Source organism: Dipodomys ordii, unplaced genomic scaffold, assembly GCF_000151885.1.
Source record: "Dipodomys ordii isolate 6190 unplaced genomic scaffold, Dord_2.0 Scaffold25, whole genome shotgun sequence".
NCBI classification, from domain to species: domain Eukaryota; kingdom Metazoa; phylum Chordata; class Mammalia; order Rodentia; family Heteromyidae; genus Dipodomys; species Dipodomys ordii.
In genome coordinates, this window is record NW_012267241.1 from 8,229,526 (window position 1) to 8,248,639 (window position 19,114).

The following is a 19,114-nucleotide window of genomic DNA, read 5'->3' on the forward strand; positions in this document are numbered from 1 at the left end:
GGGAGGGGGGGAGGATTGAGTGGAGGGGTGGGGGGGAGGCTGGGAAGGGATGGGAAGGGGAAACAAAGGAGGAGGCTAAAATGCTTGGTAAGAAATGTATGCATTATCCTGCCCATGTAATTGTAACCCCTCTGTACAGTATGTTCACAATAAAAATTAAAAAAAAAGGATGGCTATCTTTGACTTTTTGGGGGGATAGTATTTACATAGGAACTAGATGAAATACAACTCTTTTAGAGGAAGAGAAGTTAATGCTTTGTGCCCTTCCAAAATGATCACAAAACAAGCATAAACTTTACAGCATATGAGAGTAATAATCTGACATTTTACTTTGCAAATCCAATGGACTCTGAATTAATTACAAATTAAGTATTAAAAATCTATATTCATCTGATAAAACACTTGAACTTAAGAACTCAAAACAAATCATATCCCAAAGGAAACAAAAACCAAGAGCTATGGTGTTGATGTTTATATATTGAGGTCATAAATACATAATTTTGGAGTTGTCCTATTAGATAAAAGAAATTTTAAATAACATTATTTATTTCCCTGATTTGTGGAAAAGAAAACGAGTTACACTAATAATGTCCTGGTATAAGCAGATGTCAGTATACTTTTTTTTCAAATATGGAACACTTTATGAATTTAGATATTATCCTTGTACTGGAGCCATGCTAATCTTTTGCATTGTTCCAGTTTTAGCAATTTTAGTATATGTGCTGTTGACACACTCAGTATACTTTTAACTAGTACAAAAGCCACTAGCATTGCCAAAACTAATTTGGTTATTTAAACTTACGGTCCAAATGTACAACCATTACATGATAAATGGGGAAGGACTGGATGTTAAGCAGATTTCTAAATAAAGGATAGGATTAGCTTTGAGTTTGTATGGAAATCCTTAACAAGTGTTTTTATTAAGTGAGTGTAAAGAAAACTCCATGTGATTCAACATGGTCAAATCTACTTTGTTCAAAATAAGGACCTCTCAAGTAAGAACCACTAAAAATCATCAAGACTTTTCTAATTATTATTTAAAAAATCTCAGAAGATTCTCCCATGAAAAGAATATTAATTCAAATATTTAATATTAAGTATTAAATAAAATCCATAAACTCACTGAGAGATGTTATGTTGGGATGATGAGGAGGCCGAGGTTACAAGCTCCTTTTGGCTTCTTACTAAGATAGGAGATGTAGATGCATCTTTTCTAACTTCTGTCACTTTTACTGTATGAACAATAAAGGAAATAATTAGTAATTTTATTCAAATACATGGAAACTGAACAACATATTATCGATGACCAGTGGACTACTGAAGAAATAGAAGGGAAATAGAAAAAATTTTCTAAAATCTAATAAAAATATAACATACAAGAATCTTTGGGATATAGCAAAGGTGGCCCTAAAAGGTAAGTTTGTAGGTATAAGCAGTTACATCAAAACAACAGAAAACTCAAACTAATGCCCTAGTTATGAATCTTGTACTTCTTGAGAAACAAGAACAAGCCAAGCCCCAAATTAGCAGATGGGAAGAAATAATAAATAAGATGGCAGAAGTTAATGAAATGGAGACCTCAAAACTACACGAGGAATCAATGTTGGTTCTTTGTAAAAGTACATGAATTGATAAGCTTTTAGCCAATTTGACTGAAAGAAAAATGGAAAAGACCCACATCAAGTGGGGCACTCGTGGCTCATGCCTATAATCCTAGCTATTCAGGAGGCGTTAGGGGCAGGAAAGCCTGTGAAACTCTTATCTCCAATCCCCCACCAAAAAAAAAAAGAAGCCAGAAGTAGAGCTGTGGCTCAAGTGGTGAAGTGCTAGCCTTCAGCAACAAACCTCAGTATCCAGGCCCTGAGGTTAAGCCCAGGACTAGCCCAAAACAAAATAAAACAAACAACAAAAAAAAGATGACACTAACAAAATTAAGAGATAAAATTGGAATATCACAACAAATACCAATGAAATCTAGAGGATTGTGAAGGCATACTTTAAAAACCTATAATCAAATACACTGGAAAAACGGAGAAGAACTGAATAATTTCCTAAATGTAGTTGACTTACCAAAATTAAACCAACAAGATATAAACCAGTTAAATAATTTTAAAATAAGCAATGAGACTGAGCAGAATTAAGAGTCTCTCAATAAAGAAAAAGGGGAAAAAGAAAGAGGGGGAAGCAAAACTCTAAACTTATTCTATGAAGCCAATGTTATATTCACTCCCAAACTAGAAAAGGGTAGAACTAAAATAAGGATCATAGAGCAAAAAAAGTATTTGCAAACTGAATTCAACAACACAGTAAAACAATCATATATTATGATCAAGTTATAGCCAAGGATGCAAAGATGGTTCAATTTACACAATGTATGTAATACATACATTGAGAGATGTTATATTGGGATGATGAGGAGGCCGAGGTTACAAGCTCCTTTTGGCTTCTTATTAAGATAGGAGATGTGGATGCATCTTTTCTAACTTCTGTCACTGTTACTGTATGAACAATAAAGGGAATAATTAGTAATTTTATTCAAGTACATAGAAACTGAACAACATATTATTGAATGACCTGCGGATCGCTAAAGAAATAGGAGAGAAATAGAAAAAGTATCTTTAAAATCTAATGAAAATACAACCTACAAGAATCTTTGGGATATGGCAAAGGCTGTATTATAAAATACATAAATGTAATATAGTATATATAAAAACAGAATCCAATAAATATGTCAACATATAAAGGCTTTATATGCTGAATGGGGAAAATTTAATATTTCCTCTGAAGTTAGGAATGACACAAGAATGTATGCTCCCTCTACTTTTATTCAATATAGTACTGGGGTTCCTAGCCTGAATAAGGAAAGGGAAAGAAAGAAAAGGTATTCAAATAGGAAAGAAAGGTATCCAATTGTCCATATTTGCAGATGATATAATTATGTCCATAAAAGACACTATAATTCCACCGAAAAACTCCTAGATCTGTTAAATACTTACAGCAACATATGAATATAAAACCAACATACAAAATGCAATCGTTTTTTCTGTATACTAATAATTAACAGAGTGAGAAAGAAATCAATAAAATAATTCCATTCACTGTACCCTAAAAAAGTTCTAAGTATAATATCAAATAATGAGGTAAAAGACTTCCACAATAAAAAAAAAGTTTAAGGCCTTTAAGAAACTAAAAATATGAGAAAATAGAAAGACCTCCCATACTCATTACTGGCAGATTATATCATGAAATTGGCCACATAACCAAAAGCAATCTACAGATTTAATATAATGCCCATCAATGTTCAAAAGTCATTCTTACTCCTGGTTATAACCAAAAGCATCATACCTCCTATCCAACTGTGCCTTCTCCTCAGAAATGATAAATATCTGGGAATACTTAATGAACAGCAGTTACAGGAAGAAAGGAAAACTTATATGGCAAAAAAAGTCCTGAAGGCTACTTGGGTTTTGGGTAGGTCTCATCCACCTTACCCACCTGAAACAATTATCCAAGGATTAGGAACCACTAGACTAGCCAAGCATTTATTTGCCCCACCACAGATAAGAACTGCCATTTTGAGTCTTAACTCCTATTACCTACATGATGAGCAGGAAACGTTTTCTCTTTTTCTGTTTCTCCCTACTTTAACTGTTTGACTAAAATAAATCCTTGCTAAAGCTTTCAAAAACAAGTATCAACCAACACCCAAAACAACAAAAAAAGAGAAAGTATAAAAGATCCAAGTAGCAAAGATCATCCTAAGCAAAATGAGCAGTCCACTTCAAATTATATTACAGTGGCACCATCACAAAAACAACATGACACTGGCAGAAAAACAGATACGAAGACAACAGAACTGAATAGATGACACAGAAATAAAATCACACAATTACTGCTACTTTATGTTGACAAAGGAGTAAAAAACATACACTGGAAAGAAGATAGCCTTTTTAGCAAACAGTTTTAAAGAAACTGGTAACTGCCATACAGAAGACTGAAACTACATCTATGGCTTTCCCTCTATAAAAATTGACTCCAAAAGGGTTAATGATGTTATTATAAGACCACAAACCCTGAACCTACTACAGGGAAACATACAAAAAACACTTGAAGATATCCATATGGATATCTAGTAGGACACTAATTGCCCAGCAAATAAGAGCAAGAATTGACTGATCAAACTGAGAAACAATTACCAAAGAACCAAGAGAATGGGGAGAATCTTCACCAGCTGCTCAACAAAATGAGGATTAATATCCACACTACACAAAGTGCTAAAAAAAACAGCACAAGAGTAAACATCTCAATCCAACAAATGGGCAAATAAATTGAACAATACAGTTTTCAGAAAAGGTACAAATGGCCAACAGATATGTGTACAAACATTCAGCATCATTATCCATGAAAAAAATGCAAATCAAAACTACACTAAGATTCTACACTAAGATTCTATGTCATCTCAATTCAGAATGGCTATCATTAAGAAAACAAACAGCAAATGCTGATGAGGCTATGGGGACAAAGATATACCAGTTGATGGGCAAGTAAACTAGTGTAACTACTACAAAAACTAGTATGGAGGTTCCTAAAAAAATAAATATAGATATATCTGGTGACTCCACCATACTACTATAAATCAGTGTACCAGAAAGGCAGCTGCATACCCATGTATATTGCAGCTGTTTCCAATAGTAAATTGGAAAATCAGCCACAGCCCAATCACTAATAACACGCATGCACACGCACGCGCACACACACACACACACACACACACACACACACGAAAGGGGGCAAGAAGGAAGGGGACATTGGGAACACAAAGGAGTTGATACTATTCAAAATATACTATATAATTATATAGAAACATCACAATGAAAGCCTCTTGTGTTCCTAATGCATGATAAGTCAAAACAAAGAAACATTTTGCTACAAATATTGTTTTTAAATCAAATTTGTAGATAAAGAAAATAAATGATAAATGCTTTCATCATCTGCCTAGGGTCCAAAGCTAGTAAGCCAGCATCCATGTCTACACAATCATTAGCACGGTTTCTGTAGCGTAGTGGTTATCACTTTCGCCTCACACAATGAAAATTAGAGTTTTCACCGTTAAACTATAATGTAGTCCAAGGCATTAAAAAGAGGAGAAATTATACCTGGCTCTAGGATTAGGGAAGTTTTGATGCAGGTGGTGGCATTTTGATAGGAAAGAATGGGGAGGATGGACTTTGAAGCAGGAATTTATATTAACAAAAGCATTACATAAAAAACCTCAAGGCTAAACAATTAATGTATTCAAGAAACACTTATTGAACATCACTATGTTCTTATATCTTGCTAATGACTTTAAATGTATAATCTCATTAATCTTGCTTAACAGTTTCTAAATTAGAAAAAGAAGTGAAAACTGGAAAAATGGTAAAGTTTATAAAAATTCACACAGCCAGCAGGGCAAGCTGCATCTTAAATGTAATCAGGCTTGATGCTACATCTCAGATATTTTACCATTTGTCAGATGGTCAAAAATAAACCAAAACACCTCCACAAGAATAGTAGCTAAACTGGACTTTATATAGAATATTATGTCCAAAATGTAGAATAGGGTGGAACAGACAGAAAAGAAGTTCACTCTACTAGTTTTTGGCAGCTTCTTGGGTAATGTAGAGGAAAGTAAGATGGGAAAGTATATGAACAACTGAAATTGATTCTTCTTGTTTGGGGCCTGTGATGAGGCAGAATGAAATGGCAGGAACATAGTAAAGAGCAAAGCTACTCATGTCATGCCACCTGGAAAACAAGGAGAGAAAAGGGGTCCTAATATACCGTTCAAGGGTGCGTCCCCAATCACCTAACTGCCTCAACTTCACAGCTCCTCCTCTAAAGGGTTCTACCACCTCCAGTACCACCAGAAGCTGGTAACCAAGTCTTCCACACATGGCCTGTAGGGGATGCTGTCTGTGAGATCCAGACCTCAAAATTACTGAGCTTCACAAGCCAGACTTCTGGGAAAGACTACCCGTATTGGTCATTTGGAAATTTTACCTCATGATTTTCTTTCATATTCACATGCACATTGTACTGTTAATGCTTTAACTTTTTGACTTAAAATTTTATTTTAAAAATTACATCATTAGCATAAATAAAAACTAGTATTACTTGTGATAAGCAGATGATTAAAAAAATCTGAAAGTGATTTGTGGGTGAGATGAGAGAGAAGAAATGCCTGGTTGTAACAGATTATAAATATCCTTCAATCACTATCACAGAACAGTGGAACATTATTAGTCTTAACCTTTTCTGTTTTGATATTTCTGTTCAATTTGGTTGAGATAACTAATATTTGATGGGTATAATTTAAGGAAGTAATTTTGAAAGAGGATCAAGGGACTTTTTATAATGTATGGATATAATTCAGTAATGTGTGGATACCTTAAAACTGTAACCACAACAACCAGTATATCTGTGCTTACTCATTCTTCTGGGGAGTAGAGTAACTTCATCAAAGTTTGAAAGGATATGAGACCTCCAAAATGGTTAGGAATATTTGCTCTAAGGTGTATGCCATTTAATTATTCCTTTTTCATAATTCTCTACTATCTACTAATTGTAAAAATTTCAGAAATTATATAAAATTTCAGAAAGCTTTTAATTTTGTCTCTTCTATGAACTTACATATCTGTAAGTTTAGTAGAAGTTGTGCATATTCAAATTAGTGGATCCCTGAACATTTACACATACGTACATATACTTTTTTAAAATACAAAAATTTAATACTTTTATTTAATTTTTGAAAGAATATTACCAATTAGACTGATGAAGTTCATATATAAATGTGTATGCTTTTATGTCTGTGAATACACTTAAATACATTTTTGCATGCAAAGATGAAACTGCCCATAATGGATCATGCCCTTTTTATAGATAATTGGTTCTGTCAGCCCATCCATCAATAAACATTTCTTGATAAGATAATTCTTTCTTAGAATTCAGTGATTACAAACCTCTGTTTCTGTGCCCTTTGGTTTTATTTTGTATTTTCAAAACAGTTGAGGTATTTTATATATTCAGTTTAAAAGAATGAATTTTAAGAAAATACCAGTAACCCTTCCCTGATTAACAAACACAGTAACTTTGCCATCCAGATGTTATTCTGGTAATTATTTCATTTCTGTTCTCTGTAGTATTGACATGTTTGTATTGGGTAAAATAAACTTTTGTTTTTGAGCTTTATAAAAATTAAAATATGCTAAAGATATTCTTTTGAGACTTCTTTTGCTCAATATCATGCCTTAACCTTTATCTACATTAATGATTGATATAGTTACGGTTTTATTTCTTTGCTATGCAGTATGACTTTTAACAGTTCTGCTAGCAGTTGATGGATGTTTGGAGTTAATTCTGATTTGGGGCTGTTCAGAAGAATACTGTTGTTAGAGAAGCAACCAGGTATCCACCTAAATATACTCTTTCCTTCTTTCTAGCTACACAGCTAGGTCATATCCCTTGGTTTCCTTTTAATTAAGTGTGATCTGTGGACATTCTATATACCACTTTAGACCTGTAATATAAAAATCTTCCATGTGTATTCTTCCATACCTTTCTTTCATTCTAATGGACTTAGTATTGTGGCAAGGCCAAATGTCTCCTGTGAAGGGTCAGATAATAAATCAGGCTTTGTGGGCCAAATGGCCATTGTCACAACTACAAACTTTGCTGTTACAGCATGAAAACAGTGCTTTGTAAAGGAAAAGGGACAGCTGTTTGCCAACAAAACTTTATTTACACTAGTAGTAGGCCAAATTGGGCTAACGGTCCAAGTTCCCTTTCCTGTTCCTAATCTTATAGGGAAAAGTTCAATATGTTACAATTACAAATGTTAACTGAAGGTTTTACATATATGCTCATATGCTCTTTACGTGTTGGGCAATTCCCTTCAAGTCCTACTTTACTAATGGTTTTTAACATGAAACAATAGCTGGATTGAAAATGCTTTTTCTATGTCAATGGCAGACTCATGTGGTTTTCCCTTCTTTCTGTTAATTGAGTTAATTACATTGATTGATTTTTTTTTTCCATGTTGAACCAACTGAGTTAAATCCTAAACTAAATTCCACTTGGCCATGGTACCTAATCACCTGCATCTCCCCACCCCCCTTTTTTTAATGCCAATTCTGGGGCTTGAACTCAGGGTCTGGGTATTCTCCCTAGGGTGAGCATCTTGAGCCACAAGCTCCACTTTCAGCATGAATTGAAGATAAGAGTTTCACAGGCTTATTAACTTCCCTCAAGATTCTCAGATCTCAGCCCCTTGAGTAGATGGGATTACAGGCTTGAGCCACTGTTGTCTACCTCATGCCTTTTAATACATTGCTGCATTCAGCTTGCTACTCCTTTGTTGAGGATACTCTCATACATATTTATAAGGGAGGTTGATCTATAGTTTTCTTATTAGTGTTTGCCTGGCTCTGGTATCTGAAGTTCTTAAAACAAGGTAGGATGGATTCTTCCCTGTAACCGTATATGAAAAAAATCTTAGAAGAATTTGTTTTCACTCTTTTTAAAACAACAACAACAACAACAAACATTTGGTAGAATTCATTAGCAAAGTGATCTGGTCCTTGGTTTGTCTTTTTTTTAGGGGAGGGGTTTTGATTACTAACTAAATCTTTCATTAAAGATCTACTCAGATTTTCTATTTATTAGAGTCAGTTTTACTAATGTTTCTAGAAATTTACCCATTTTGTCTAAGTTATCTAGTTTCCTGGCTTTTGATTTGTCTATTGTTTGCCTCAGTTATTATTATTATAATTTTGCCATAGGTGACATAGTCATTTGACTTAATGTTTTCATATTCATTAATGTTTAATATACATTAAAATGTGTACATTTAAATGTATACACATTAACATACATATTTCCATATACATTTTAATGTTTAGTATCTATTAAAAGCATGAGCTATCAGCAATCCACTAGATCTATGCAATTCTATTGTATCTAAATTAAACCTAAATTAGAAAAAAAATCAGCTGGGCACTGGTGGACACTTGTATTTCTAGCTATTACGAGCTATTCAGAGGCTGAGATCTGAAGAGAACAGTTCAAAGGTAGCCCAGGCAGGAAAGTCCATGAGATTCCTTTTTTTATTTTTGTGGTCCTGGGGCTTGAACTCATTGTCTGGGCACTGACTCTGAGCCTTTATGCTTAAGGCCAGCTCTCTACCACTATTATAACAACTCCACAACTGGATATAAAAATTTCATGGACTTTCCAACCTGGGATGGCTTTGAACTGTGATTCTCAAATTTCAGCCACCAGAATAACTAGGATTATAGGAGTGAGCCACCAAGGATTATCTCAATTAACCACCCAAAAGCAGGAAGTAGGACTGTTCTTCAAGTAGTAGAGCACTAGCCTTGAGCATAAAAGCTCAGGAACAGTACCCATGCTGTTTAAGCCCTGGGACCAACACACACACACACACACACACACACACACACACACACACCAATTTTCTTTCTAAGGCAATGCTGTTTTTCAGTCTAACCCTACTGCCTTCTCTTTGGCATCTGCAATCAATCATTATAAAGACTTTGAAGGGATAAGCAGATATTTTGCTTAAATCACAATCACTACAGGCACTGAGGTTAAAAGGCTTAACTGATTAGTTCCTTATTGTGAGAAATCAGGACAAGGTATAGAAAAATATCAATATATTTAATGTTATGTTAATTTGTTCAACAGATATATAAATGAGCACCCATTACATGTTAGGTAATGGGGATATAATACTGAACCTACTGAATCTACACTCTAGTGAGAGAAGATATATAAAAATATATAATAAATAGGTAAATGAGACAATTTGTTGAGCTACTTCTTTCCATTGTAAAGGATGAAAAGTATGGGCTATTATTTAAGTGACAATATTCAATATACAGCAACTTCAACTCTTAAAATAATCTCTTACATTGTAATTTTTTAACAAAATGAACATAAAAATTTATTCTACATGTCTGGGTTTATTCATCACACTCTAATATGCTTGCCTTCTATATATTGTTGATAAAACTATCAATGGATATTATATCTTTTTTTTTTTGGTTGGTTGTGGGACTTGAACTCTTGAGCCACAGAGCCACTTCTGGTTTTCTAGTGGTTTATTGGAGATAAGAGTCTCACGGAGTTTCCTGCCTGGGCTGGCTTTGAACAATGATCCTCAGATCTCAGCTTCCTGAGTAGCTAGGATTACAGGCATCAATCACCAGCACCAGGCTTGTATATTATATCTTTTATCTCAGCTTTTGGGAATCAGAAGTAACATCTTCTAGTACTTATGATTAAATATAATAATAATACCTATGGTAATAATGATAAAGGGAACATGATCCTTTAAGACAAGATGGAAATGGTTTCTGTACTTTGGATATTTCAACTTAGCTATGTTTTTAATCATGTCACCTGCTACTATTGGCAATAAAGAATGTTCACATCTTTGAAAGTACAAGGTCAATTAGAAGACTCATTAGGTGCTTTAGAGATTATTCTTCACTTCAACTAAGTCAACAGTAGTTCTCTTTTAGTAAAAACACTACACACAACAACAACAACAACAAATCCCAAAGATAAATCAAAGGCATGGTCAAGCCATCATCTAAATCCAAGTTATGCTAGGGGTCAACATTTCTAAAAGATTTAAGGTAATTTAAAGATACATGAAAGAGGTTCAAACAGGTCCTAGTTCTAAATATAGTTAAGGGCTTTGTGAAGGCCTTAAAGCTTTATTTAGGAAAGGACTAGTGTCTAAGCCTAAATTATAATATTTCAGTTCTGGAACATGTATGCTCAGGGGTTTTAGCTTCATTTATCACATACGCATAATGAAAAAAAATATGTGCTCAATTTCAAGCACTTTTAAAAGAAGGAATTTGCAATTGCTCAGGAAGGAAGAATTCCAGGCAAAAAGGCAAAGAATGTTTTGCTGCTCTATAAGAGGAAAAAAGAGTAACAAATATCAAGTGTTTCTAGATTCATGCCTTACAAAAGGCATGAATTTAGGTTTTCTCAAGTGATCCAAGTTTAGATTTTTTTCAAATAATTTCTCCCTATTCCACATAGCTCTATAAAAGCAACTAAATAAAATAAAGCATTCAGTTTATGTTTTATGTATAATTCTGACAATACTGTGCATATTTTGCTAGTATAAAGTCATTAATTGAGTCAATTAATATGGTCTCTTATATATATTTGGCATCAATCAAGTTGGAGGAATGCTGAGGATAGAGGTAACTGAATAGGAGACTGGCAATAAAGATTAATTAATGGTCCTGTAGTACATATCCTGTAATATCTGATGATTAAAGGACAACAATGAAAGAAACAAAGGATATAAGACATAAAAAATGTTAGTAAAATATTCAGACACCCTAAAGAGGGGGAAGCAATTAAAGAAATACCAGACCAAACAGTGTAACTTGGAAAATCAGTGCTAGGTCATTAGTTTTAAAATGAAGAAGCATCTAAGTCTACTGCTCTGTACACCTTGAGAGAGGAGGTCTCCCATTTAGTTGGGTGTCACAGAAAAAGTTAATGCAATAATTTTGTTCTGTCCTGGAATCTGCTCACAATGATCTGCAATAGTAGAATGGGGCTAAGGGGGAAACTTTAGCTTTCTTAATAATTTTGCTAATTGCTCAATAATAGAATGAAAGAAAAAATACAAGATCATTTTATACACTAGTAGAATACCTTAAAATCATAGTTTTAAAAAAGATGAAATGTTTTCTATATGTTTTTTCCACTGTAACATTACAATCTCCCCCCTAATAAAAGAAAAAGAAAAAAGAGGCAGGTATATGGGAATAAGGGTGAAAACAAAAAACAAAACTAAACAAACAAACAAAAAGACTGAAACAAACCATGAGTGAGAATGTTCCTGAAAACTTCACAAAATTCTAACTGCTTTTGCTTTGTTACATTGATTGGTACAACAACTTTAGGAAACCACCATTAGGATTCATTGTGTACAACAAAAAGTGCTGAAATGTCAGCAGACTACACAGCAAAAAGTAATGGGTTCTGAACTCCTAGTAGTCAAAAATAATTTTGTTTCAAATTAGAAATTGATTTTTTTTGGACATAAGCCCTTTTTGGGCTTCTGGCTTGGGTAGCTGGAACCAGGAGAGATTATTAACCTCCACCACAGCCAAGGACTGATGATACCTTTTTCTCAAAGTGCCTTTTCAATTGCTGCTTCCTAATGTTGTTGTGATCTTTACTAATAACATAGTTATTTGTCTCTTTGCTATTACACTGCAATCTTTTCATTTTGGCATTTTATTTTAGTGCTGACACACAACATGAATTTGTTGACAAGTTAGCAGAAGTCTATGTTAAGCCTTGCAGCATAGCTAACAGACTAGTTCTCAACTGGTCTCCACTCCAAAGTGCAATCACTAAGAGAAGAGAAGGGTGAAGCATGGGCTTTCCATGTCTGAAAGACTATCTCTCGAGAAAGGAAAGAAAGTTCTATTTCATACAGTAAGTCTACACAATTTCATTTTTGTTTTGGTAGCAAAGTCTGGTACCAAAGAAACTATTAGGTCATCTTAAAGCAATGGAAATGTGCAGAAAACTTGCCTATGTCAAAGAAAACAAACTTTTGTTTCAAATGTGGAGTCAAATTGGACTAATTGTCACTTCACCTCTCAATTACTTGGGAGAGTATTAATCAATTTCTAGATTAAACATAATTAAAACCAAAAGTCACAACAAAGCTGGCAGCTGGTAGGAAAGGCAGGCAAAAGCAAGGTTTTCTCATAAAGCAATGCTCCACTCCTAAATAAATGAATGAATTTAACAAGTGGTTAGAAATAAAAATGCAGGTGAAAAAGCTATGTAAAAAAGAGCTAAATAAAGGAATTGGGGTTAGTAGTTGTGAATAGGCAAAAAAGATGAATGTTCACAAGGTCTGAGGAGAAGGGGGTTCAAATCTCTTCAGCTCTCACCTCTCTTCTGTACAGTGAGGCTCTTTTCCCTTCCAAAGTTATACAAGAGCCACTCCAAGAACAAGTGTAAAATAACTTACCTCTTTGGGGTTTGCATGTATCTGTTTTTGGACACACCCACTGGGCATCATCTTCTATACATGACTGAAACCCAACGGTCTTCTTCTCCTTTTTGTTGTTCTCTTTACTATGTGGGGAGTCTTGGTGCTTTTTAAAGGATGCTGAGGTTGTAGGTAACCATTCATCACATTTTGACATTAAGAAACTGAAAGAGCAAAAATGAATGAATTGTAGAGAGTACAAAAAGGGATGTGAAACAAAGATATTTAAATTCAGCATGAGTTGAAATACAATTCATGGTACAGAGAACTTTCTTTTCTTATATTTTTATTTAGGTATAATTTGAATAATTTACTAAAGGTCTATTTTGGGTCTTACCACAATAATTTAAAAAAATGCAAAATTTGTCTCTTTAATGGAAGTTTATAACATCATTATCAGTGAAGGTGTAGGGACAAAAACGCTTTAATACACTATTTGAATAACTGCTGGTTGACATTGTTTTTGTAGATGATGTGTCAACATAAAATAAAACTGTATTTCTATCCTAACAATTCTACTTTTTTTTGGTGCTGGTGCCTAGAATTGAGCTCAGGGTCTTGCACTCTTGCTTAGCTTTCCTGCTCATAGCTGGCACTCTACCACTTGATCCATGCCTTCAATATGGCACTTTGCTGCTTAACTGGAAATAGAGTTTTGTAGACTATTTTTCCCCATCTGGCTTGAAACTGAGTTTCTTCAGGTCTCAGCCTCCTGAGTACTTAGAATTACAGACAACAATTCTACTTTTAAGAATGGATTCAAGGCTAAGCACTGGTGGCTCATACCTATAATCTTACCTACTCAGGAATCTGAGATCTGAGGATTGAGATTCAAAGCTACCCAGGCAAGAAAGTCCATGAGACTTTTTTTCTGAGCTAAAATGCAAAAACAAAAACAAAAACAAAAAACAACTCAGTGTCCAGCGTCCACATACACAGAATGATAATGACTGCAGAATTATTTGCAATAGGGAAAAAACTGAAGGCAAACACATTTAAACAGAAGAATAAAGTGATGATACTTAACTGTTGCAGGAAACATTATTTAAACATTAAAAACATTACACTGATGTAGAGAAACTTCATGTTATGCTATTAAAATAAAAGCAATTTGTGACAACAAAATATATAATGTCATCTCATTTTTGTAAAAACACAAGTATGGTGGACCCTTGTTATCCATGAATACATAGTTCCCACCACTGAGGAAAAACCATGAATATTAAATATACATAGAATTCAGTACTGTGCTGTAGATGTTGGTTTATTAAAAATTTCACCTTATCACTTTTTTAGTATGCATAAACTATAAGTTATTTTATTTTTTATTAATAAGTTTTTTTATTGTGAAAATACCGTCCAGAGGGGTTACAATTACATGAGCAAGGTAATGAGTACATTTTTTATCAAGCATTGTTGCCTCCTCCACTTATATTTACACTTACTTTGCTTTTTGGGGGGGAAAAGCATGTTTTCAATTTGTGTTTTCAGAGGCATATTCTCACAAATTTATGCACAGGGAAAGACTCAGTAGATCACACAATAATTTAAACACAACTGATAATGCAGTACTGAGGGCTTCTTAGCATCAACTCAGCCCTATAAGTGTGTGTGTATGTGTTTGAGTGTATATGTGTGTGTATGTGTTCATGCACACAGGAATTTAAAATATTTTGTTTGTAAAATTACTTTCAATTTTTAAATTTAATTACTTAACTTAGGGCCCTTGTTAACTAGCAATCTAGCCCTTGGGCCATGCCTCTAGACCTTCAAAGACTTTTTTCCAGGTAGCAATGGAGTTCTGAATTCATGACCTTATACTTACTAGATAGGTAATTGCTTGAATCATATTCTCAGGTCCTTTTTGTGTTATTTTTTGTTCTTGTCTAGGGTATCCTGGACTGCAATCCTCTTACTTAGCCTCTTATTTAGCTGTGTATGTATATGTATATATATCATATTTTTTTACTCCTTCATCCATTGTAGGACATCTGGAGTGTTTACATAACTTGGCTATTGTGAACCGTGCTGCAATCAATTTGGATGTATAGATGCCTTTGTTGTAACCTGCCATGCAATCTTTCAAAACAATGCCCAAAAGATGTCGCACTGGATGACAGGCTAGCTCTATGTTTATTTCAAATTTTGATCTCCATACTGACTTCTATAAATTATATTACCACCAACAAGGAAAGCTATTAGTGTATTAGGCTACCTTCTTCCCCACACTGTCACTAGCATTTGTTGCTGTTCATATTCTTGAGGATGGCCATTTTGACTGAAGTGATATAGAATTTCCCTTATGGCCAAGGATGTTGAGTCTGACTCCATGTATTTATTAGCCATATTAATTTTTAGAATCTGTTTAGCTTCTGTGTATGTTTATTAATTGGATTGATTATTTAGAGTTTTAGTTTTTTGAGCTCTCAGCATAGTCTAGTTATTAGACTTGTCAAATATATAGCTGGCAAAGATCTCCCATTTTGTAGGTTTTTTTTAGCTTAGAAACTATATCCTTCACTGTGCAGAAGCTTTTACTGGGAATTCTCCTAGTTCCTTTCCCTTTAGTACACATATTCCTGAGTATTCTGTATTGAATTCTCTACTTCTTTAATTCTTTCTTGCCACACCTTTTTATCTTCAACTGTGATTTCTAGATTCCTTTAGCTCACAGTACTGTATAACACTGCTGACCTAGTCAAGAATACAGTGACAAGCTGCAAAGTGTTATCTTGTACTTCCTAAATCTATGCATCTTGTTTAAAACAATTTAATACCTTTGTCTTGAAACTAGTTCCTCTATTTGTATCCACTTAATCCTTCTTCACATCCTCCCAATCACTCATGAAAAACCTCAGCTGTTTGTTTTCTTTATTCCTGTTCAATAAATTGCCAAATTAATCATTCATTTATACATTCATCAGATACTCACTGAGGATGCATTTTAAAGTCCTCAGATGTGCTATAGGCATGGATTTGGCAATAATGAGTATTTAGATTTATGCTAGGTTCTGGGTATACAAATATGAGAAAGACCTATCTTCCATTGTTAAATTGGTTTAATAGTGGAGGCAGAGGCAGAAACATGACGTATTTATTTTTTAATTATATTTTTATCAACTGCAGGGTTACTGGAACCTTACTGAAGGATGGTGTAAGTTGTTGGAAGAAAGTAACTTTGAGTGGAATGAAAAAGTCCTAGGGCAATAATGATGGAAGTGGAAGCATGAAATGCAGTAAAAATGGACATACTGAAATTCACAAGAGAAGCTTTTTTGCTCAAGGCTAGTGTTCTACCACTTGAGACAAAGATCCACTTCTGGCTTTTTGGTGTTTAATTGGAGATGAGAGTCTCACGAACTTTCCCTGTGTAAGCTGGCTTTGAGCCTCAAGCCTCAGATCTCAGCTTCCTGAGAACCTAGGATTACAGGTGTGAGCTACCACCACCCAGTTAGTATGTCTGTTTAAAGACCCACAGGAACTAGTCCAAAGAATTCAAGGTTCATTGTGGTGTTCCGGCATAGAAAAAAATTAAATAGGAGACAGACACCTAGAATGAAGACCTCACTAGCACCAGAGCCTGTAGAGTATGTATTCTTCCTGTCCATTATACCTTCTTATAAAATTCCTTTAGTTTACCTGTGTTTCTCCATACGTAGTTTTGGGAGAGATAATAGTGTCACACAACCCTTCCATCTTCCAAGTAGGGTACCAGCCCTTGAAGAAGCTTGATTTCTTCCATACTAACTTTCATTTCCAAAGTATTGGCTTTCAAATAGTGAGCAACCAGCTCTGGGTCCAGCAATTTTTATAATGTATAGAAAGGAGTGGGAGAAAATATTCCTTGTGAAAAAGTTGGGGACAAAAAAGTTTATTTTCTATGAAAAAGTATTCCTTAAAAATCCTGAAGGTATACACTTGTGTAGTATGCATCATGTGTTTAATATTCAATACATCAAAAAATCCTGAGAGCCTATGAGGAGTTATGATATATCTCTGTACAAATACACTCTCCAAAACATGAAGGACTATTGAGTTGAGCACAATTAAAAGGAAGCAAATGCAGGAAAAATACCTGGCTTCCCTGTTCTATTTGACTAAAACTAGACAGGAAGTCATAAATTATAAAGGATATCCTCCTGAGCAAAAAAGTTTCACATCACCCCATCTCAACAGAACAAAGGCTGACCACGATAGACAACCTAAAACTCTTATCATCTGCCTATAGATGAAATCAGACAAATATACATTAACAGGTTTTATTAACTTGCCTTGATTTGCCTTTCACCAATTTGTAACTCTTAGAGAATAAACATATTTTTCTATTATCTTGTGATTTCTCTAAAATCTTATTATTTACTGAAGATCCTAAGTCACTTCTAAGAATTACTCATCTCTCAGATGTATCTCCTATCTGTATGAAATACATGTGTTAAAAAAATCTATGTTTTTCTTTTGTTAATCTGTTATTGGTGACAGGAATCAGTTCTATCTAAGTACTTATGGATGCTGACGAAAAAATAACTTTCCTATAAAACTTTTCCTACCCATTTTGGACTGGGCAACACCTACTGTGATGGAACCTTTCTTAACGCTCTCAGAACCAGAACTCACACTGGGCCAACTTCCACATGAATCTCTCCTCATTCTGTCCAGGCTTCAATATTTAACAACAGACTAGTTGGCAGCATAGAAGTTCTCTGGACTATGCAAGAGCTTTGTCTTCATGATACAGGGACAGGTTTTGAACTTTCAAGAAGTCAGACTTAGTGGGAGGTCTTTAGATAATTAGGAGTGTGCCCTTGGAAGGGATTAGTGGATCTTAGCCATTTTGGCCCAAAGATTTCTAAAGTGATCTCTTCCTTTTGAGTGCACAATCATCTGCTTTGGGACCCTTGCTAGAACTGAAGTAAGGAGGTCAGGTCTGGCCGGCGCCATATTGGCCACATGGTGGATGGGATGGTCTGTCACCTTGTCTTCATGCTTGGTGAAGAAACCCCCCTGCCCATCACCTGCCTCCCAGGTAATGGGTGTGCCTGAACCCCTGGAGGCAGGGGTAGGCACTTTGCTGATAGGTTACTGAATCTGTTGGTCCAGTAGCTGAGACTGGGAATTTCCTGAGGATCTTCCTCCTGCACCGACCTATTTAGGCCTCAGACCAGCCTAGCCGCCAGGACACCATGCCATGTGTGTCTCTGTGATCATGTCCTGTGTCCTGGCTCTTGGCTCCTCTCCAGTCATCATGGCATCCCAATTCACCACTCCATTGAAGCTAAATTGCCTTGTTGGTATTGTTATCTCTTTCCTCTTTAGCATGTTTCCTAGCTGTGTTATGTCTATTTATGTGCTCCAGGCCTTTGTAACAACTGGTGGCCTGCAGCCTGTTAACTGTACAATAAAGACTCCAATATTCTATAATTTAAAATTGGCTTCTGGGATGATTCACCTTACAACAGAGTCAGCACTATCCTCTGGACTTTCAGTCACCAAAACTAGGCTAAAGAAACTTTTTCCTTTATAAAGTTAACATGCTTTCATCATTTTGTTATGTTAATGAAAAATGGAATATATGGCATCTACCAAAAAACTTGCATTAACATAATGCTACTTATTAGTGAAGTAATGAGTACATTTTCCTTAAGATTGAGAACAAGAGGTTTTTCTTTGTTGTTGTTTTTAGTGCACTATGTGATGCCTTGTTTCTTTTGTATTTTCCCCCCTATGGTTTATCCCCTGTTGCCACTGTATTTGATTTTGGTACCCTGTATTGTATATACATTTATCTGAATTAGGAAAGGGAAAGGGAACAACAAAATGGTGAGACAAAGGACAAAGGGGGAACCAATCCAACAGCAATATAAGAAAATATGTTGGAAATGATCTGTAGGAATGATCTGGAGGAATTCGGGGGAGGGAAAGTAGGAGAAAAGTGAGGGGGTAACAAGTTTGACAAGAAATGTACCCACTACCTTACTTAAGAAACTGTAACCCCTCTGTACATCACCT

At 34.9% G+C, this 19,114-nt stretch overlaps 1 protein-coding gene across 1 annotated transcript in view; it reads right to left on the reverse strand.

The window, feature by feature from the left end:
- Kiaa1328 (KIAA1328 ortholog) overlaps positions 1–19,114 on the reverse strand; it is a 184,792-nt gene that overhangs the window by 40,377 nt on the left and 125,301 nt on the right. Inside the window, exons 9-11 of the mRNA XM_013014799.1 lie at positions 13,088–13,272; positions 2,388–2,498; positions 1,124–1,232 (exon numbers count right to left, since the gene is read on the reverse strand). Coding sequence (XP_012870253.1) covers positions 1,124–1,232; positions 2,388–2,498; positions 13,088–13,272 — 405 coding nt within the window. The remainder of the gene's footprint in view (positions 1–1,123; positions 1,233–2,387; positions 2,499–13,087; positions 13,273–19,114) is intronic.